At 37.2% G+C, this 23,955-nt stretch overlaps 1 protein-coding gene across 1 annotated transcript; it reads right to left on the minus strand.

Moving 5' to 3' along the window:
* Positions 1-75: 75 nt before the first annotated feature.
* Positions 76-23,339, minus strand: LOC145978929 (carboxylic ester hydrolase-like). The gene is made up of 10 exons (XM_083111917.1): positions 23,059-23,339; positions 12,631-12,768; positions 12,019-12,172; positions 10,946-11,131; positions 9,380-9,570; positions 7,443-7,617; positions 4,983-5,161; positions 3,271-3,418; positions 2,541-2,673; positions 76-932 (listed from the first exon to the last, which is right to left on the minus strand). Exons 1-10 carry the CDS (start codon positions 23,245-23,247, stop codon positions 746-748), a joined length of 1,680 nt encoding a protein of 559 aa, XP_082968043.1. The 5' UTR covers positions 23,248-23,339; the 3' UTR covers positions 76-745.
* Positions 23,340-23,955: the final 616 nt, after the last annotated feature.

Below are 23,955 nucleotides of genomic sequence, written 5' to 3' on the forward strand. Positions count from 1 at the left end.
GCACATTGACATATTCAATGATTATTCATCGGGGTATGAAATTAAAGTTTTAAAGCTGCTGAACATGTAAAACAAAATAGTTTATTTTACACAATTTTCAACATGACTTGAACTAAGGTGATGTCAAATTAAATTAAAACTGCCTTTACTGTAACAAAAAAAGACTGAGTTACCACAATGTTGGTCAATCATGTACAGAAAAAGTTACATTTAATCTAGACACCAAGTTTTGCAATTTTCTTCACAGCATCAGCAATATGAAAATTAATGAATAATGTTATTCTAACTAAAAATATACAACAATCACTGTAAAAATAGTAAAAACAATACAAAAACAATAATGTTCCATTATAATCATACAAAAACAATAATGTTCCATTATAATCATTCAAATGAAGCTCTATTTACCAAAGTATAAAGTAAACATCCATCATGTTATTTTCACAGTACATGGAGCAATTTCAATAACACTCTTTTACTATATGTTACAATATTTTCTCTATTTGAGTAGTATTTAATCAACATATAAGTGACATGAGCATGTTCTTTTTCCAAAACTTCAAGTGTGCCAAACAGCAAAGTACAAAATTAAACCACTACACACTTTTTCATACATTGGCATGTCCTAGAATCAGTCTGAACTGAAAGGGCACCAAACATTTTCCAAAGTAAAGTTCATTTGCTCGCATTTTCTCTGATATAATTTGTTAATTTTAAAATATGTACACACACAGTACATTCTTCGTTACAGTTCATCTCTGGAAGTGCCACTGGAGAAGTAATTCCTGATGGATTCCCACAGAAACACTCCTGGAGTATGAGGATCATCCTTCATCTCCAGCTCCTGCCCTATATCCAGATACCGCAATTCATCTTTGGTTGCCCTCTCCCATTTCACAGGAAGAAGCTCAGTCTTTTCAGGGGTTGGATTTCTGGAAGATCAACAAATGCGTCTTTCAGGAAAGAGTCGAATTGGGCAAGGTTTGTCGATTACACCATTAGGCTAATCATCTCAACCACAAACGCAGATGCCTCACCGAACCTGCTCCATCATACTACTGAACAGACAATATCTGGATATGTGAATGAATGTTTACCACTAATTGGCATTGACTGTATCATACATTGCCCCACTATTTAACTTGGTGTAAGTTTTGTAACCAAAGAAGTTGTCTCATATAATGGCACTCAAACCCTTATTAATTACTGGAGTTTGCTCTGATTTCATTTGCATGCTCTGGATATTTTTGTGTTCATTCATCAGTTCTCATCAGAGTAGATTGGCTGTCCACCATGAGATGGAACCCAAGAAGATTGAGAATAGCACAGTTACTGATTTGCTACCCTGTGACGTGTGTCAAGAAGAATTGTGAGCGGTGACATCTGGCAGTTTTGGACACGAAACTTCATTCTTCTTCCAGCAATTCCTCAAGCACCTATCTCTTCCAAACTAGTTGCTTAACAATATATAATATTTTACCAAACAGAAGAATATTATGTACCCTCTAATTACAATGTACTTGTGTTATTACACTTAATTGGGCCTCCCCGATGGTGTTGTGGTAATGCCGTTGCCTTTCAATCATGGGGTCCCAGGTTTGATACCCGGTGGAGGCACAAAGTGGTTCAGATCATATTTTAAACTGTAGGTCCAGTCCCGATTAACCTATCTGTGCATAAAGAGGTCTTGAAACAAAAACTAAAACTCATTATGTTTCCTCTTTAGTAACTTAAAAAGTGACACTTCTCCACTGGAGTATCCTGAATTTATACTAACAAAGTCTAAACTAACCTAACTAACCTATGTATGTGACACAATAGCCCTTAAGTCCAAGAATTGCCAAGCAACTTTTAGTGTGGTCAACATGTAGAACAGTGGCTTACCCAGGATTTTCAAAGGGAGGGGGGTACGTGTACTTTTCTGTTAGTCAGATGTCATTTTGCCAACTTTTATTGCTTTTGACATTCTTTTTTATAGAAATTATGACCATCACCAACGCTCACTTGGGCACGCCACTGATGTAGAATCCAATCGTTCTGTTTTATGGCTTTCGAGACCATTGTTCATTACTTCTTTTTGTCCTCATGATCAAGACAGAAATTTTGGGGAGCACTAACCTTCATGATTAACCAAAAGTCAATCAATCAAGAAGACTAACCATTCATGTATGTGCGAGTTCTGTGCTATTTATGCATATGTATATTAAAAGTGACTGCCGCCTAAACTAAACAATTTATTTATACATAAATAATTTGTACGTAAGATCAACTTGGACCTCCTGAAAATAAATTGCTAGTTCTACCTATGCATACATGGGTACATCTTCACATGTAAGAAAGAAAATAATTTCTCTCCTATTTACTTGAAGTTGCTTACATCATGTACAACTTACTTACAAACTCATTGCTAGCAATCTAGCATTGGAACATTAATATCTCAAGATCGCAAATACTTGTACATCCATAAACCAGAGATATTGATAAAAATTATGAGCTTCTACAGTTGCAATTTTATTGAAAATAATGTGAAACCAACTCACCCTGTGCTGGCAAAATTTGTCCACATTGTGATCAACCTGTCTTTAGTCAACACCTCTGGATCAGTAAGTTTAAGCTGTGTGCTTATATCACCAACAGGGAACATGTACAGAAGATCATCCCCATGTGATACACCTGAGAAGTAGAGATATGTTATTAATCCATTAGTACATCAATAAACTTTCAAGTATAAATCCATTATTTCTGGAAATTTTGTGCATGATTAATATACAGGTTGACAATATTTCTAAACCTTGTCAGAAATTAATTCTATCAAACTGAGGAATTAAAATCTAGATTTTTCTGATCATTTAAATATATTTGTTGTTCCTAGGTTTTATCTCCAATAGAGGCCATCATTTTGATCTCACAAAATGGTTAATGGTGAATAAATATCTGATTGATACCTCTGGCATGTTAAACAGAGTTAATTTTAAGTTAAAATTAACTGTTTAATGGAGCTGATCAGGCAAAGCTAAATGTAGATGGCAGCACTTCACTAGTTGTGTCCTTTGCAATTCAGAGAGTCAACTGTTTTTACACTTAAAAAATGAGGAATTCGATGCTGGATGTGCTGTTATTATATTAAGTTACACATTTAATTTTTATTATAATCTGAGAAATTATGATGGAACATGCTTTAAAATTGAGATTTTCAAAATCAACAGGTCGTTGACTTTGATTTACATGAAGAAAATAAATATAATGAAACTGAAAAAAACAATACTTTACCACTTGGACAGGCTGCACCCAGGAAAATCTTTCCAAAACTATATTGTCCTTGTGCAGTAAGTACATAGAAATACACAGGAGATCCATTGGCTAAATGAAGTTTTGCTGCAGCTGTTGCAGGAGCAACAAAAAAGCTATCAGAATCCATCTACGAAAAACAAAACAAGAAGAAAGAATAAGTTAATTGGAAGAACAAATACAGAAACCAAATTTGTTCTTATGTTGTTATTAGACATATGAGGGAGTTTTTTTTCACAGATGGTCCATTACAGATCAGAGTGTATCAACATAAAGATTATTGCCATTCATGTAATTCAATTCAATAGACTCCTCGTGCATTCAGTTCATTAAAATAACTCATTCCTATGCACCCATTTATTAGAGGCTAGGTCAGTGGTCGAAGTGAGTAGGGATATGGAGATATGGCATCCCCTCCGCTAGAAAACTTTTTGCAAAACATCCCCCAGCTGGCTCACTGACACCATGTTAAAACATGGAAGCATCCCCTCAGCTAAGCTCTAGCTAGGCTCAATCAAACATCTCCTAGCTAACATTTTCCATTTCATGCATTGGGCTTGTGGAACCCAGTGCTGTTCCATGCCTGGATAATGCTGGAAAAATTCTAATTCCCTCTCTCTCCCATCAACATTTTAATCTTTATTTATGTATTGAAAAGAAAGATAATTATTTAATTATTTCTTATGATTGCCAAAATTATTTTAAATAAGTAAATAATACATGTAAGGATGTGAATGAGTGGTTATTAAATGAAAGTGATGAAGAGATACCCGAAAGCACGCACATAGCCAGTTCTGAATTTTAACATGGGTATCTTGGTGTAAAAATCATAATTTGACAATTTGACATGCTGAGCCACTGAGTCGACATGGCTCTGTTTCACCTTTATCCATCCATGACAGAACTCATTTCTGTTTTTGGATCTTACAAGGGAGGTCATCTAAGTGACCCCCTCCAATTTCCATGAAACGTGCAGGTGTATAGAGGGGCCCAAAGGAAGAAATACATGCTTTTTTGTTTCAGCTAAAAAAAACTGTTTTAGGGGGCAAAACCCCCCCTCAAATATCAAGATGAGGATAAATTGAAATGGAGATCTGAACCCTGAGTCCCCCTCTGATTTCCATGAAACTTGGCAGGTGCCAAGGGGGACACTTAGATGACCTCCCTTGTTGGTGGGAACAATTTGAACTTTTTTTTTTCAAATTTTTAAAAATAATTAAAACAGATTGGAAAATGTCACTTCTCAGTTTTCAGGGTATGACTGTGGAGGCAATTCCCTCCCAGATGGTACATAGTAGGTTACGCTCTACCCAGTTCTCATGTTCCTTGAGAGAGTGTAAGCCACCATGCTGTAGGTAGTCCCGGTGCACAATACACAGGCAGTAATTCAATTTAAATGCGCTTAATGAAAGAAATACAAAGACATTGAATCCCAGAAAATATTGTGGAGCAATACAACAATACCATGCAAATAGAGAAAAAGAAGGAGGCAGCCTCGGTAGTTATTTCCAAACCCAATGACCGGCTGCCAGTATAGATTTCAATTAAATATGGCTACTCCTTTTCAAGAAATAAAAAGAATTAGCAAATTAAATGGAGCATAAAATAGAATACGATTCTGGAATTTGTGTGGTAGTGTAGTGGTTAGAACTAGGAAATGACTGTTAGCGGAACATATAACTTGGCATACTTACTTGAATAAATTCATTGATAGATTCTGCTGATATTTCCTTCTCTCCAAAATAAAAGTTTCTTATTTTCCGTGATATTTCCTTTGATTTCTCTGTATTTCTTTCATACGCTTGATAGATGGGCACAACAGTCTCAAACTTATTATTAACATCCTGAACCAGTTGTGGATTAGTAAGGAACACTGTAATTAATGTCAACTTTCTGTACAACATTTATAAACTTTCAACTTTCATTTTACAAGTAATTATATAAAAACTTAACTATAACTAAACTCCATTGCACAAAAGACTTTTCGATTGCCAGGACCTGCCAAGCAGTGTATTGTTGAATAACACATGTCATTGCTTCTGAGTCTCAAATTGTCCTCGTGGTTATTGGTCAACATGAGCTCCAACTCCCACTAACATACCTAACATCACTAATAAAAGAAATAACAATATTGCATTCTTGCACTTTTCTGCCAATATAGTTATTAGCATTCATCATATATAATGTAAATATTTGGTCCTCTTGTATTAAATAACAACAATATTCAAATATAGAAATCAAATAGCTCTCACGAGTTTAACTCAGGACTGCTCAAACCAAAGTCCAGAGTTATAAACATTCGGCTATGCAGGACTTCTATCAGTAATTACAGCAGGCGAGTTGCCTGACAATGTTCACATGAGCACATGAACACTCATGTATATGTCTTAAATTACGTACATATTAAATGCACACACATATATGTATATTTATTCAAAAAATACTATGTTTGATGTATGAGTATATGCACACAATTTACTCTGACACTACTACTTTCACATCTGATAACTTCTCTAGATGGTTGGTAACACTGACTCCCACAGTGTTCCACAGAGGGCGTTGAACACAATTGCTGTGCATGTTGCATAGAACTGACAGCTAAGGGGCTGTTGGTCACTATACCCCGAAGATGTTCACTTCGCTGTGTAAACACTGATGCAAGTGGAAATACTTCTTATATTCGTCACCAGAGTGCAGCATATACAAGGCAAGTCTAGGGGAACTCGAAAATGTCTGTGCTACATAGTTGCAAACTTTAGTGAGAATTCACTAAACCTGTCGGATTTTAAGGGGGAGAGGGAAAATTTCCCCTAGGTCCTTCTTGTATTACTTCAAGTATAGCATGATTTGGGGGAAAATTGTTGAAAATAAATTGAACTGTTATTCTCACTTCTTCAATTGAAGATGAAGTTACAAGGGAGAGGAATAAATGAGGACTAAAAGTGGTTAACGTTGTAAGTGCCAAAAGCGAAAAATGTTGGGAAATCGCATCGTTCAGCACATCAGCCTGTAAGAAAGTGCACACTAGTGACCTCTTTACATGCCCTTTGAACTACTTAGAGGGCTACCAGCCACATTTCACGTTTACCACATTATAAAGCATGGCACATTTCACAGTTTAACATGGAAAACGGTGTTTGAATTATTGTGGCACTTACAGCATTTACCAATTTTAGTCTTCAAATCTGTATTCAGTACAACAACATTATTGTGAACAGTTGTATGCAAACCGCACGTGATGTCACTGAATTACAGTATATATGAATCTTAATATCAGAAACATGGCTAGCAGGTTTTCTATTGCCAGAAGTAACTAATGAATTGTTTCAGATATGGTTGATGAGGTTCAAGGTAGCTCTCAAGAGATGAGAAGCCTGTCTTGATCTGATCTTGCTTATATCACTGCCTGAGAAGTTTTAACAATGAATGTGCCTGCTTTGGTATCATTCATGGAGTATATATCATGGTGTAGGAAGATAATGGTTATAGAAGGACTAGGAAGGACATGCTACTCTCTACTCATTGCAAGGAAAAATTCAGGGCGAAACTGAGACTAACTCCTGAAATGTTGACGAATACCTTCTGAACATTCAGAGGCGTGTCCAGACATGACTTGATGTTAGTGGCAATCATTTTCAACTATAAGATCATCACACTTCTTACGCACCAAGGTATATCCGTATCGAATTTCACTGAATTGTGCCCATTAGTTTGAAAGTTATGAGAGAAAATCAGAGGTTGGTTGCAAGCGAAAGACCCTTAAACATAATAAAAACTGACAATTGTATTTTTATTCTTGGTTTTAAGTCTCTTTTCTACCCCTTTAGGCTAATTGTAGCCACATGTAGAAATAATGATTAGATTAAAGTAATGAAGAGACACTCACAAAAGATACTAATTTCCAAGCCAGACCTCAACCTGCAAACTTCACTGGCAAGAGTCAGAGTTGGTGTCAATGTGCTTGGCTCTCAAGGTGGGAATGCAATGGAGTAAGTAAGAAATTTAAGATTGGTAAAATTATTGACAATCTTGCAAATACTGCTATTTGTATATTCACTGATATGATTAAAGAATGCATTAATGAGTCTCATTCCTATAAATGTAATATTAGAAATTGACTTGCAATTTGTCCTTGAGTACATGCAAACACTCACTAGCAGCAGTCAACATTCCTTCATGGGAAGTGACTCCAGTAACCCAGGGCACTTTATTAAACTTCCCCTTCTGCAGGATTTCCAATGGATGCTCAGACAGGAACACAGGCTCATCACCATGGGAAGCCTTTTCCACTACAGCCACAAACGGAAAGTAGAAATCTGAGCCCCATTCCTAAAAAAATACACAAACTTAACTCCACATGAATGAATATCAGGTATAAATTTCTTAATTATATCATGCTGTTTATTTATTTTGTGTGCTTTTTTTGGTAACACTTTACTATACCGGAGCACAATACAATACGCTCTCGTATTGTCCGTATATGCTAAATTAAACAAAAGGAGTGCTAATGGAACCTAACCTTACAGGCCTAACCTAACCTAGTAGGCATACCTCGTCCCCGTGATGGTTCGTGGGGCTATCGTGAATTTTTGAGCTAACGTCAATGGTTTTTGGGGCTACCCGTGGATGGTTTGTTGGAAATAAGGAACAAGAAATAGACATTATTTTCGTTAGAAATTCATTATTTGACCTAAAGAAATGTTCCGCAATGCAGAATAGTACGTTAGCAATGTAAAAAATTGCGAAATAAATCATTGATAGGTGTCTCCGGTATAGTAAAGTAGTACCCTTTTTTTTTAACAAGAAATACTTATGTTATGGGTTGTTGTTCTTACTTGTGTCTTACTTTTGTTTATCAGTTAGTAATATTAGCAGAACCTTGAAAGTCATAAAAATTAAAGCTGGTTCAAGCTAAAACTCTTCTGAATAAATCAAGCCATTGCAGTTCAAATTTCTTCAAAATATGACCTTTTATTTTCTTGCTGTAAACAGTGTTCAAGGTGAAGGGAAACTAGAGATTTACATCCCAGCTAGCAAAATTTATGTTTCTTAGATCACGGTTTTAAATTATAAATATATCCTTCTACCACCTTCTCATTTAGAGTGTATTTTTTTTTAATTCTTTGCATCCCTTGTGAACCTCAGGCTCATTGCTATGATAAGATAAAATTGTTAAAGGAACACTCAAATAGGAATGTTCATACCCAGACTATAGCTCTAAGCTGGAACCTTTGGTGGTGAGATTGAGAGTCAATAACTTGATGCTCTCTGCAACTTCACTATTTTCACAGCATCAGCAAAACAAGATATGAATCTCACTCTAATGATATCATTGAAAATCATGCATCATTACCAAAAAAATTACAATGAAAAGCAATTTGTCTCTTTGCATAATTTCTGATAATCGGGAAAAAACAGAAGTTAAATAACATAAAATTAAGAAGCATTTTTTTTCTATTTTGCTTCCTTATTAAGTAATGAACTCTACTTTTTCTATTATAAGATATAAGTAAATCTTGGTGACCTTAGTTTCTTTGTGCGTTCCAACATTGCATTGCTTAAATGCTTGATTATCTGCTATTCTTTTAACCAATCCATACGTATTTTATATGGAAACTTGTGAATTTGTTTTTCATAAAGTGCTGCATGTTTTTCACTAATCCCAGCAAGTTTTTTTAAAAAATCCATTCCGAAAATTTAATTTCCTGCAAAATTTTAGTGATTCAATTTTGTGGAATTGCTTCGAAAGCTATTTTTATAAAAATATGTTTTACCAGTAGAGAATGAAGCCTCATAAATGATTTTCCTTTTGAGTGCAGTGACATAGAGATTGCCGACAAAATTAGCTCTGAAAGGAAGTACTGCACAAAATTGAATATAGTATAATATTGCCAAGCACTTCTTCAGCTAGCGTTATTGTTTTGGTACACTCCTGTTCACATAAAGTGGCCCATTTTAGAAGGTTGAACAGTTCAAGTATGTGCTATTTTATCTGAACAGGAGTGTGCATATGACAGGTGAGAAGTTTAGAGCTTTTATAGTTTGTGAAATCGTGAAGTCAGTCAGTGAATCGACTAATGAATTAGCATACCTTTAATGCTGGTACAGATACAGTAAATAATTTAGGGTCATGTTTGCGAAGGCAATCCACAAGGTCTTTGGAATTCTCAGCTTTGCAGTTGAGGACATCACCAAGTTTAAATGCAATGGAACGTGCTTCAGGTGCAATACCCCAAGAACACAGTGTCGTACCACTTTGAGAGATAGCTCGATGGAAAAGACCTGTTAAAAAATTTTGATAAAAATGGAAGATTATTCATCCACTTAATAAAAAAGCATTTAAAGTTCATTAGCAAACTAGTCTAGGATGATCAACTATTCATGATGTCAAAGAAGGATATATCCATAATTGCTGAAAAACAAAACATGGTCTTGCCACCATGTTTATCTTTATTAATTACATCCAATCATAATTTATCTTCCTTATCTGATTTCACCTGAATAGTAGAAGAGCAACATAAATAAGAAAAATACACAAAAATACAAATAAGCATAAGAGAGAAATGCTTCTGTTCAATAAATTTTCTTCAAAATAAAATAATAATAATAATAATTCCTTTATTTAGCAGGCGAGGTTCAACCATATGTTGCTCTACCATCTAACCCTTGTCATGAGCTATATAAGAAAATATAAGTATGTATAATATAATATAATATAATAATATATGAATGCAAATGGAAAGCTTGATTACACTAAAGAGAAATAAAGAATTTCACATTATGTACAATTATGAATATTCTCATTACAGTAATATTAGCCATAAGATAAAATAAATGTGAATGTTAACATAAGGTTGCCTTTAAGTAAATAATAATAATAATAATTTGAAGATATTAATAAAATTCCAATAGTTACAGTTATAGAATATGAGTGTTTTGTCATTTGTCGAGTGCCAGTTTACTTGTAGTATGTGCCACTGTTCCGCTGCTGTTCCTGTAGAAGCATTTCTTTCAATTTAATTTTGGAACTCTTATTGGGTTTTATGGATTTAACATTTGTTGGTAGTGCATTCCATGCTTTTGGGACAGATATAGAAAAGATGAGGTATATAGCGTAGTCGAATGGTGGGGAATGTCAAATTCGTTGTGACGACGTGTCCCGTGTCTGTGAATTGTGTTGCGATTACATAATTTTTCAAATAAGTATGCAGGTTTACATTCAGTTTGCAGATCATGAATAAAAGATAGATAGTGCAGTAGCCTCCTGTTGGCCATTGTTAAAATATTATGTCTGTATAAGATGGGAAGGAAGTGATCGCACTTATCCAGGCTAAATGTATAGCTGATGCATGCATTTTGTGCAATTTGAATTTTCCTACTGAGTTTTTTCACACGTTTGCACCCATACACAGTTTCACAATATTCAAATAGTGGAAAAATTAAAGATTGAACTAGTCTAAGTTTACATTCTGCAGGTAGTTGATCTAGGAAACTGTAGGTTTCTCAGAATAAAATATCCTTTTTTACATTGTGCATTGATGTGATCTGTCCAGTCCAATGTATCGTTAACAATCAAGCCAAGATTTTTTTGCTGAATTCTTACATTATAGATGATCATGGATATAATATTGCATGTATAAAACAATTCAACACAAACCTTTGGACAAAGGTGATAGAATATGGAAGTGCACACTAGCCCCTCCAGCACTTTCTCCAAATATTGTTATGCTGTCGGGATTTCCCCCAAATGCTGCTATGTTTTCCTTCACCCATTTCAGAGCCAACGTCTGATCCTTCAGCCCATTGTTACCAGGCAGGACTTCATCTTCAGTACTTAAGAAACCTAAAAAAGAAGAGAAAAAATTCAACATAAAGCACATTACTTGTTAATGCCATAATAAAATCATTAATTTCGGAATACTTATTTGTGAAATAATTCAATATCTTCATAGGCAGTGTAGTATATGAAAAATTTCCAGTGGGAAAGATTTTCAGTAACATCTTGCAAATTATCAGAATATTATTTGCAGAGCATGCCCTACAAAGCCTAAAAGATATAAATCAGAAAGGGGGATGATGCAGTATCAAAAGAAGGAAAGTCACATACAAATACTATCCTAACACTGTAATTGCTTACACTGTCTATAAATAAGGTCATCCTTTAACCTTCTGTCAGAAGGGTCAACGCAACCTCAGAGTGGTTAGTGCAGCATGCTACGATGCCAGGGATCCCAGGTTCAAATCCCTGCCTGGGCATGGGTGTTCTTCATCCTCATCCTCGTGATTAGCCAAAAGTGGCAGAAAAGTGAAGTTGAATAAACCAAATCAATCAATCAAATCAGAAGGCAAAGTGCTACATGTTATTCTCTAACAAAAATACATTGATATGTCTTATTCACTGAAATAATAATAATAACAACATTATTAATAATAAAAATCTAGATTAAACTTCCCCTATACTCTGATACCTGGTACCATCATCCCTCACTTCGAACACTGGTTTTACTAGTTGATCATGGCAGAATGCTGAACGTATTGCAATATGAAACCAAGAATCATAAATTCTCCATTTTCTTCATCTGATTCATCAATTCACTGTCCTCTCATGATTAATCTCGAGACATAAAAAGTTCATATAAAATAGCCAATATTACAATTTTTGAGTTGATCATGTAATAAGTTGTCACATATTGTCATAATACATGAAATATCATAGTTACTGTTCCATACCAAGGGCTCCAAGTCGGTAATTAAACGAGACAAACACAATGTCTTTGTCCATTAAGTAGTCTGGTCCCTGCATGTTGGTGTTTCCTGTGCCCATTGCAAATCCTCCTCCGTGAATCCACACCATAACATCCAGGGGAGATTGCACACCTGGGTTCTAGAAAACAATGAACACGATCAAGTAAGCACAGAAGAAAAAAAGGAGGAAGGGGGCAGTTTCCCCTGCCACAAATTTTGCCACTTTTTGCCCCACACTATAGTATCTTAATGTTAAGCCCTGTCTACCAAGTGAAGGTAAACTTCCCTTGCCTCCCCCCAGTTTTGCCATCCAATTGCCACCACTGTATCACCTTTGAGATAGACTAGGTTTGGGAGCAGGAATTGCGCAATCCAGATCCTGTGTGTAGAACAGAAAATTTCAAGGCCCACATAACAAAAAACAATCTGTGTTTATTAGAATCCCACATGATTTTTTAAACTATATTGTGTAATATTTGTGTATGTATGTACGTCGTAAGTTATACCCACTAATAGAAGAACAGGAACTGTATAATATGTAGCCTTCTGCACAAAACTATAAACAACTACCTCCCATAAAAACATGATTTTACTTACTTTTGGTTTATATACATTCATAAACAGACAATCTTCTTCGCCTTCATACACATTCTTCAGCATATTCCACTGAGGGCAAACTGGACCTTCTTCGGTTGCATCTTTTATTCCATCCCAAGGTTTAGAAGGTGCAGGAGCCTGCAAAAGATAGATTGATTGAATGAATTGTTTTATTTTACTTCGCTTTTGTTCTACTTTTGGCTAATTTGCGAAGATGGACATGAGTGATGATGTGATTAAATTGATGAATTGACACAAACATCCATGCCCAGGCCGGGATTCGAACCCAGGACTCCTGGCATCGTAGCGCGATGTAGCCTGCAAAAGAAAATGTGTTATTTAATATGAGTGCATATTACCCCCATCCAGGCCCGGATTTATAGGTTAGGTTCAGTCAATAATTATCCACACTTTTGGTGTATTTATCTTTAGGCTGGCCATACTCTTTCCTGCTTGTACATGTCAATAGACTGTGCATTTAATGTTTCTTTAGTCCATTTGTGACCTTCGTCACTCATTTTCATTCCATGTTCTTGGAGGGTAAACATGGACGAGTCACTCTTCCTTTGAACCAAAGAAGCACCTTGACCAGTCATCAGTCTTTTGTGGTCTGAAGGTATACCAAGGGCTAAAAGCACCGAAGGCTAATTCCCCACACTATGAAGAAAGTGTATCCCACGACAAAGTGTGTTCGAATGGGTTGAGAAGTTCAGAAACTGTCCGACAATTTTTAAGCACAAAGGAAGAGCAGGACACTCACATCCTCTGCTGACAACATAGAGCAAGTCCATATCACAGAGGCGATTCCTCCATGTAGGGAATGAGGAACTTCCTACAGTTTATTTATACTTATTTACAGTTCTGTACTTTTTAAGAGTTTAATGCACGTTATAAAATTATGAGTGGTAGGTTCGCTACTCAACTGTCAAGAGTCAATCTTGCCAAAAGACGACCCCATCTGTCTTTGCCTGCCGCTGAGGAAGGTGTCTCCTCATACTACAGCCAGATGGGTGAGGGGCAGTGAAAGGAAGGGGGGGCTTGCCCAGTTATACGAGACTCAATAAGTGATGCCAACCCTAATATAATAGTTCTAAACCTAGCAAAATTTGAACTTCGTTGGCACCTAGCACTCTGTGTTTGGCATAATGGGAAACAGAGAAATTGAATTCTAATGAAGATATTTTCAGGACACATACATTGAAAAAAAAATCTCCAGATCTTCATTGTACTTATCCAGCGGACTTGTTTCAAACTAAAGGAAGTATGCCGACCAAGAGACAAGCTTTTACAGGCCCTGGTCCATCATCTTGTTTTCATCTTTTCGTTAACAAGTGAGGAACGTTTTATAAAAGGAAATCGGTAGAAAGTTAGGGGACGAAATTATCAGTCGTCAAATATGCTTCAACTTTTTTCAAGCACTTTACTGAACCTATTTGAATGAATGGTCGAAATTCCTAATCTTGCTTAACTATAATAAGCAATCAACAACGCAGTTCACCGCTCGAAAATAGCTGCATAAATTAACCTTAAAACTACTACAGTATCAGAAAATGATAATGATAATAATATTGTATAATAATAATAATAGACTAGCATAATTTTATCACATTTAGCGTAATTTAAAAGATGAAACAGCACTTTTCTCTTATCAGGAGGTTGGTATTGGCAAGGTTGTCCTCAATCAACACATGACAGGTAGGGAGGGCCTCCAGCTAACATTCATTATAAATGCAATGGCTCAAGGTACACATACAAGCGATACGTGCGATTGTGTAATTGAACGCATATTCGAAAACTTTCCTCGGTCTGTTTACCATAACTTCCTACACCCAAGAAAATCCAGGAGTCGCCATTGCCATACCATGATTCCAGTGGCGTCTCGTGGCCTCAAATTTGGCCGGGGCTTATTTTTTAAAGAATTTAAAATATAATGACAATTCACATGAATTACAAAAAATAGGTATTTTTTTCTTCTAGACTACAAAACTGGACTTACTTTTTTGAACGAATTTAAAATGTAATGACAAATTACATGAATTACAAAAAAAACGGGTATTTATCTTCTTCTAAACTACAAAACTGGACTTATTTTTTTTAAAGAATTTAAAATATAATGATAATCCACATGATTACAAAAGAAACAGGTATTGTTGTTAAACATACCTTTCTATGAACGTTGACTCCTGTTCTTCTGCTCAGCAAATTTTGTTATTACTTTTTCGTTGAAGCCCTCTATGTTTGAAAGGTATTCTATCTCTATTGTAAGCAAGTGCCAAGGCATTTGGTCTGTCTTGTCCCATTGCATTTCTTAAGCAGGTTTTAATACGCTTCAATGTGTTGAAACATCGTTCAGATTCAGCTGTTGCCACTGGAGTTATTAAAACTATGTTTGTCATTTTTACTGTTTCTGAAAAGGTATCCTCTAAATAATTTTAAATAAAAAATGAATGCAATCTACTGACAGAGTTTATGTTTTTCAACTCTTCACTACAATAAAGAACACGAAGTTCCCTCTTTAGTTTTCCCTCTTCTATGAAGGGATAATAAATCTGGGAAGATGCCTCCGTTTAAAGATTGTTCCCTTTCATTATGTCCTCGTAGAGCAAGTTCATGTCGACCACAGAATTTTAAGCAATCGATAATTCTATTTAATATATGCCTATTTTTCCGGACAAATTCATTGTGTCTTGTAATTGACAGCCTATGTCCTTCATCAATTTGTGTTCGAACATCAACCCTGCCAAACTCACTCAAACATAGGGAATGAAAGCCACCAAAACACTACAGAACAACACGCGAGATCGAAAGCGACGCAACGGAATTAGCCCCGAATCAGCACTCAAATCCATTGCACTCTCCCCTCCTCTCTCTGCTAGCATGTGACCTTCACTGTAGCGTAGGTGCGTGTAGGCCACGCCTTCCTTTGCGACGTGCCCCGGAAAACGATAATTGACATCAATGCCGCTAGGAGCGCTGTCGTATCCATTGCAACAGACGGTGAATTTAGGTGGGTAAAAATCGCCTTTTAAAAGACTGTGTGATAGTTATGCGTTATGGTGATAGATAATTACGTGAATACGTCCGTTTTTCTTTAGGGGCTAAGCCCCGGAAGCCCCAAGGGACGAGACGCCACTACATGATTCTGACAAACTGGCGACTGACTATCGATGAAGTGGCACATCATCTGCACATTATTCCCCTCATATTGTGATGAAAGTTCCGTGGATTTTGGCCCCTGGTCCACTATCAGACCATAAAAACGGATCGTTGCTATCTGTTCTTCTTAGGTGCAAAAAAAAGAAAATTACAGATAAAGTGCAGGTAACTATTGACTGGTCCTTATATGTAGAGGCCTGGTGCGAGATTCCCCTATGAACAATTTCTGTCATTTTATGTGCAAGTTGTGTCAGATATATTTCGTCCCAGTAGTATGTGGTACAACGCAGTGCATAACAGTAGAGAACGTGAGAAAGCGAGTGGCAGCAGCAAAGCAGTGCACGCTGCTGAAAACGGCTGGTAGCTGCAGCCGTGTTTTCCCCTCCATGCACTCACTTGCTCTTTCACAGTTTCAGTCTTCTCGAGTCAGTACTTGCGTGCAGAGGACTTGTTTTCATTCGCTTGCTCCAAAGACTCCTGCGACGTAGTATAGTTATATTTTTACCATATTTCAAAAATATATTCTCTTCAATAGATTTAATAAGATGTCCACTGCCACTAGCGAATAAATCTTGCAATTACGAGAAGCAAAATAATTATAAATATTGAGCTACAATTCCACCTAAATATATGGCCATGAAATTAAGCGGGTGGCAGAAGTTCGCGCTGTTGCGGCATGATTTGACAAATATTATAAATATAAATACTAAAATATCGAACGAGAACTATAGTTTGAGATGCACATCTCGTCTCATCTCGATTTTTAGAGGTCTGTCGGGTTCTCGATCTGTCTCTTCCATCGGCGTCACCAGAAATATTTGTAACGGGGGGAGTCAACCTGCTGATATAAAACTTAACATAAGAAATAATAATTCTTACAAACTTATTCTTATTGCCATTTCTATTATTATTATTATTATTATACATTGAGACTCTTCTACTTGACCCACCATGAATGATTATCAGGCACATCTCCTTTATTTTTTATTTTATACAAATAGGCAGGAGCGTAGTTAAGGGGGTACCCGGGGGTCACTGCCGTCCCAAACACGTCCACATGGTCCCGGCAAATGTTTCTGTGTGTTACTGGAAATATTACTTTGATGACAAATAGTTTTTTTCAGTATATTTTGCTTACAGTTTGAAACGCTGTTCTTAAATTTTCGTGGGATGGACCCCAAAGCACTAACTGACACTAACACAAGGCCGTATTGAAGAATAAGTCACCCCTCACGTAAGGAAAGAAACCAGGTATACGGTAAATTTTTAACAATAATATGCACGCTCTAGGTATATTAGCTTTCAAAATGCTGCATGGCGTCCACAATTTCTGTTGTTTTCTTCATTTCGAGGAGGAATTGCGGCCGTTGAGCTGCTGCCTAGGTGGCAAAGTTGCACAACTACTATTTAGACACACAGCTATAATTAATCTTAAGTTACGTAGTGAATAATTGGTACATGATGTAATCATGAAAGAAGCAAATTACTCACGAAGCTCTTTCTGTTGGCCTTTGTCTGTTCGTGGGGGCGGAAATCTCGTTCCCGTGCGACGTTATACTCGACTTCTGCAACTTCATTTTTTTTCTAATTTCCGTTTCTAAGCTGGTTATTTTACGTTGCCATTTCTACCTTATGAATAAATCTCGATGATGAGGATGAATGATGAGCTGGAGAAACTGTGATCAACTCTCCCGTATTTCCCGCAATCTCCCGTATTAGGTCTAAATTTTATGGATCCTCCCGGCTCCCGTATTGACATTCTATTCTTTATTTTTATTAACAATGAAGATCGCGAAATTTAAATTCATTTCGATGTAACACGAGTTCGGCGAGACATACAAAACTTCAAAGTGGAAAAGATCATGAACATTTAGCTTACGACATATCTTGCAGTAGTTGGTTGATGCTAGATGCTTGGTTCTGCCTGTGGATTAAGACTAAGAAACAGTGGTAGCAATTAGGGGGCAGCTGCCCCCCACATTTTTGCCACTTTTGCCCCCGCACTGTAAACCTTATCTACCAAGGGAAAGTAAACTGTCCTTACCCCACCAGTTCTGGAACCCAATCACCGCCGCTTCTAAGAAACATGCAAATTTGGAAACTTTTATTAGAGAAGAAGGTCTAAATATGGGCGAAGGTTTAAATATGAGTTTTGGAGTTATCGGCCCTCCCGGGTGCTGCAGCCTGGCAGAGGCTATTGGAACTGGTAATCTGTCAAGGACAAAGGTTGCGGCGCCAATTCGCAAGAGAAAGTGGTGGTTAGTTTCGCAGGTATGTTTTAACTCAGCGTTTTCTGAATTCTCATCTGCTTTGTATAGGTTATGATATTAGCGGTACATAAAACAAATATGGGCTTTTATAATGACATGATTTGTTTGTGAAGTATGTACTAAAGAGAGCGAAAATAAATTGAAGAAAAAAAATAGCATGATGGTCTAAATATGGGCTATGACATGAGGTGTAATGTTGAGATCACATTTTCAACATATATTTGGATGTTTTTTCTTAATTTCGATTTTCAAAACAACAGATTATTCATAAATATGAATTTTATGTCTTAGCGATAAATGACTGTTTATTAAAACTTTAATTGTTTTTTTGTGATATTGCCACCATATTTAGACCACAATTTTATTCTACACCATTTTACCATTTTTTGGAAATTACTCTTTTTTTAAAAAATTGGAGACCTTCTATACTTTAGCATTCTATTACATTTAAGTATATATTTCATAGAAATGCATTTTAAAGGCAGGTGCTTGATATATTAATTTTTTCCTCCGAAAATGACAACATAAAAAGGACGGCCTATATTTAGACCTTTTCTTCTATGTGTCGTGATCTGTACATTACATAAAATATAAATTAATTATTTTATTAAATATTATCGATTCCATGAACATTTGATGGAGTGATGTCGCGCCGCTAAAAATGCGCAAAAATTGTCTCGACTAAATCTTCCGTACATTCAATGCCTAAAGTTGGAAATCTCTCTTAAATTCATGGACAAAAGTTAGTCATCCTCATTATCGTCGTATGAGAACCAGAGGAACGTAACTCCAAAAATGGGTTTTCAGTTTTGTGAAGAGCTCTATTTGGAGTCGCATCTAATCCTTAGCAGTAAGGTGTCTCCACCTCTCACTCTCTTTAAGAGTCAGACATATTCCTAGGAATACATTATTTTCTCTCTCCTGAAAATTTGATAAATTGGAGTTACGTCCAGTGATGTGCGTCTACGCCTAAACAACGATTGTCTACATTCTACGTGTAGACAATGTAGACTATGTAATCTACGTAATCAACGTAGACAACATGGCGCTCGGCGTTGTCCGTGCAAGGCACGCGCATCGTTCTAGAAGCAGCAACCAGCATCAGCAGGTGGACATAGAGAGCGTGAATTATTCCACTGTCCAGAAACAAGTGATTGATTGATTGATTTGGTGTTTTAAGTCCACTTTATGCGCAGTAAGGCTAATCGGGACTGGGCATACAGTTTAAAGTGGGATCCGAACCACTATGTGCCTCCACCGGGTTCGAACCCGGGATCCCTCGATTACAAGGCAATGACGCTACCGCTGCGCCATCGGGGAGGCCCCCAGAAACATGTGTTTTAAGTATTTATTTACGTTCAACCAATTCACTAGGTATTAACTGAACTGCAAAATAAACTTGTCGCGACATATCCCAAAAAAATGCGATGTCCGTAGAATGACAAGATATATTTTACAAAAAAGTATTTTTAGCCTTCGCTTTTGTCAGTGTAAAAAATAATGTCAGTTTTCACTATGGCTGTCATTTGTTTTTCTTTCGGTAGATCCTTTTCCCCTCGTTAGTGAGAATTCCATAACTTTGATTACGTCAGATGGTCTTAAGTTGGTTATAGGCCCAGATTATCGACATGTTTTGAAGACAACAGTACTTTATCTTTGGAACAGATGGGAATTATTTCCTCCCTGTTGTTTACATTGTCTACGGTAGACTATGTAAACTATAAGCTAATGTAATCTTCGTGTAGATTACGCGTAGACAAAGCATGTAGACGTAAACTTATAGTCTACGGCACATCACTGGTTACGTCCCTCTGGTTCTCATACCATGTCTGACCAGAGTTCCAGTCTGGGGTCGCTCTGGTAGGCCATAGCTCACACGTCGGGAGTGGAATCCTTTGGAAACAACTGTGGGCTGAAAGGAAGTACCATCGAACGTTGCATAAAATTGCCATGTTCGGTTCGTGTGAAAATACTTGTAAAACTAGGCAGTAAAATTAAAATGAAACTTTATGGTGCAAGGCTATTTGAGTGTCAAGGCCTGCCACGTGGAGTTTCTCTGGGTTCCTACACAGTAAGAGATTAGAACGTGGAATCCAAATAGTTCCTTCCTCTTAAAATATTTTTTTACGGATTCTTGCCATGTTGAAGAAGCAATTAAAGTTTCCAGAGGCGCCACCTGTAGCCGTGGTAGGACTTCGTTGATCTATTCTCTGTTCGCTGAAAGAACGAAGGAAAAATAAACAAATACACGTGGATGAGAAATCCTATTCTCTGTAAGAGTAGAAGCTTTGTAGAAATCTTGCGCGTAGAAATACAGTGCCAGCAAAGAATTGTAAAGCCATACACAGTGGTGCCAACCTTTGAAGATACGTTTTATAATTTTATGCAACAATATATGTCATAAGGCTGAGGATTTGCCCTAAAATGCCTTATTTTGTTCCTTGGCCAGAAAATGTAGGTTTTTACGTTTAAAAACAGTTTCAGGCAATTTCAGATAGGAATACATGCATTTTACAGTTGCTATTTTTTAGTCGTAAGAGCCTATTAAGTCAAAACTAATTTCACATATTTTGTTATAATAAAAACTATCCCCCTCGAAATTTTTTTTGTGGAGAGATTTTTGAAATCAAGTTTGTTGGTAGGGGTGAAAGGTACATTTCAATAACAAATTTTCCCCTTTTGTGCGAGCCAACTACAATGAACGATTTCCTTCTGTTTAAAATTTAAAAACAAGAAAATTCCAGAAGCCTCTTGTTCAATGTTGTTTTTCATTATTTGATTTTTATGTAAATATTTAATATTAACTATTACTAATTTCAAAACGGCACGTCATTTACCTAGTCGTTATCTCGATCCTGTAGTAATCAGACAAAAAATACAACACCAGATTAACGAAAGTAAAGCGTTCCGTTTCTTGAAAATCTCCATTTCGAGCCCTGTTTATATAGATGTTTTCACTTTCACTGAGAAGAATTAAAGTCTAATTACACGAATTAATGGAAAATTCTTCCTAAAAATGATATAATAATGTCGATCGAACCATGGGCGTAGCTTGGGGATTAAGATCGGGTGGCAAAAACAAACTTTGAGCTTAACTTTTGAAGTCAGACTCTTGAAGTTTTCCATCCCATTGAAATAACATCCAGGATTATTTGCTACATGGCGGTTACTTTTGCGAAATCACAAATATTACTCTCTATAATTTAGCTCTTCAGGTCTCAGGATTAACAAAAGTAATAAAGCTGAAAATTTGGGTAGGAAACTGGCTCCCTTGCTCCCTCCAAGTGACGCCTTTGGATCGAACTGCACCTTGGACAAAATTATTGTGTAAAGAAGTTAATTTTTCCACTATTAAGTGAAGCAATGTATTCATGCGTAAAAAAACACCAGAACTAACGCATAGGAAAGGAACTATTTGTCAGAAGTCACTTGGTTTTGTTTACATTAACTTCGCTAGCATGCAACATTAGTTAGACATTATCCATTGTCTAGTACTTTAAACTACACTTATTCTAACACTACGTTTCAAGAGACCACCTCTTCTCTCGTCTTCAGGTGAAATTTCTTTTGCTTGTGGTGGGATTCGAACATACGACAGACCTATGATTTTAATTAAAATCCGGTGCTCTGACCAACTACTCCATCTGTTATTTACAGATTTCAATAAGAAATCCACTACGAATCGCAATAACAATAAAATAATAATAAATACGACAAACTGTCGGGTGGGCTTGGGCCCCCGTACAAGTTGACGCCAGTGTTGGTGATCCAGAGTACGCCCTGACGAGTCTACAAACCAGAACCTAGAAAGTAAAATAGCAAACTAAGAGCATAAATAAACAAACAAATACGCCCTACTTTACGCGGTGGGTATTAATTTTACGCATTTCTGCTTGCGTCTGACCACGAAAGGAAGCTAAGGTCCAGCCCCTGATTGCTGTTTGATTTGTACTTTGGTTTTCTGCCACTTTTCGCTAATAGCGAAGATGGGGATGGGTGATGATATGTTGAAATTGATGAAGGGACACTCACAAAGAACACTCACGACCAGGTCGAGATTCAAACCCGAGACCCATAGCGTCGTAGCGTTATCATGTTGGAGAGTGTACCACATGAACCTTTGGCTCTCTGTCTGAATGGTTTGAGGGTCGAGGTGGTGCCACGAGTGCCAAGTGTGCTCATATTACGTCAGTTTACCACTTTTACGATGACGACTTGTTATCTACTGTTTCCAGCCAGCCTTAACCATAATTTTTGTGATACTAAGTGGAAGATAAACTGGCGTATAAAAGTAACGAGGTTGTGTTGACAAAGAATAATGGATCTGCTATCTTCTTAGACTTGTCTTTAGAAACGTTGATTTTATTTTAGTTCTGACCTATTCGCACCCAATAAGATTCAAACACATACTTGGATTCAGTGGCGTGCCCAAGGGGAGGTTGGTAGGGGTTATAACCCCACCCTTTGGCCTAGCATTCCTCAAAAAAGGAACGTCAAAGTAGAAAAAGATGGTAAAATGAGGACTGACTGCCAGAAAAAAGTGTACATAACCCCTCCCTTTCGAAAATCCTGGACAAGCCACTGCTTGGATTTATAAAACGTACAGTATAACCACAGAGTGCCAGTACCAGAGTAACACTTGGCCTATTTGTTGCATAAAATTCCTCGTATCTCAAATGGTAACACTGAGAGCCGACTAGGCAGAAGCGAGATGAAGCGATGGAGTGTGTGAGCTTGCCCTTGATTACATTTTTTTTTCAATGACGTTTCCTCAACCTCCGTGACGGAGTGCTACGACGCCAGGGGTCCCGGTTTCGAATCTCGGTCTGCGCATGGGTATTCTATGTGAGTGTCCCTTCATCAATGTATTCCATGTAATCACTCATCCTCATCGTCGCGACTAGCCAAAAGTGGAAGAAAAGCGACGCTAAATAAAAAAAATTAAATCAAATCGAACCTCTAGTGAAAGGAAGCCATTATCCAACCCTTGATTGCAACTCACCCTGAATCGGAGCTCTCCTATTGGTGGTTTTGCGTAAGGGATTCCCTGGTACGCCAAGAAGTCCCTTCCTCCAAACGACTTGAGCACTTTTCCTCTCAATTCGCCTTGGGCCACGGTGACGACTGGCGCATCCTCAGGGTACACCGATCCCACAAAAGCAACAAACAACAGCAACACGACACCCCTCATGGTCCACGTTGACGACACAACAACGGAGAACCGCAACGCCAGACAGGAACTGCTACAATGTGAAGGCTATCTTCAATATAGTGTTTGATTATGAAGGAAGGGATACCACGTGAGCCAGTACGTGTTCCTGGACTGGTTCTCTCTCTCTCTCCCTCCCTCTCTCAATGGTTTGAAGGTCGTATTGGTGCCCACAGCGTTGTCTGCTCTTGTCTTGCGTAACAGATTGTTCCCCCTTGCAGTTATCTGCTTCTTCGGTGAGTCTTTGTCACAATGGCGGTGCTAAAAGTGGAAGATAATCTGGCTATAGAAAAGTGGCCGGTAATAGTGCATTACATAAGAAGTTGTTGAAGTTATATTTGACGTGTTGAGAATGAATAGTGGATCTGCGCTCTTCTTATGGTATATTCTATATTGTATTTTTAAAACGTTGATTTTTCCTCAATTCTGACATATTCTACCGAACGAGATTCAAACATACACTTAAACTTATAGAACGTACAGCACAACCATAGAGTACCAGTACCAGAGTAACAGTTGGATTAATTAGTTGGGCAATATTCCTTGCTTCTGAAAGGACGAAGCTGGCGCCCACTGCGGCAGGAGTGAGGTAAAGGGAAGGAGTGGGTGGAGCTTGCACTTGATTACATTTATTTTCTCAATGACGCTTTTCAGGGCCGGACTGGGATTGCCAAGAGGGAGGTGGCAATT

Source organism: Lepisma saccharinum, chromosome 25 (assembly GCF_977018435.1).
Source record: "Lepisma saccharinum chromosome 25, izLepSacc3.1, whole genome shotgun sequence".
NCBI classification, from domain to species: Eukaryota; Metazoa; Arthropoda; class Insecta; order Zygentoma; family Lepismatidae; genus Lepisma; species Lepisma saccharinum.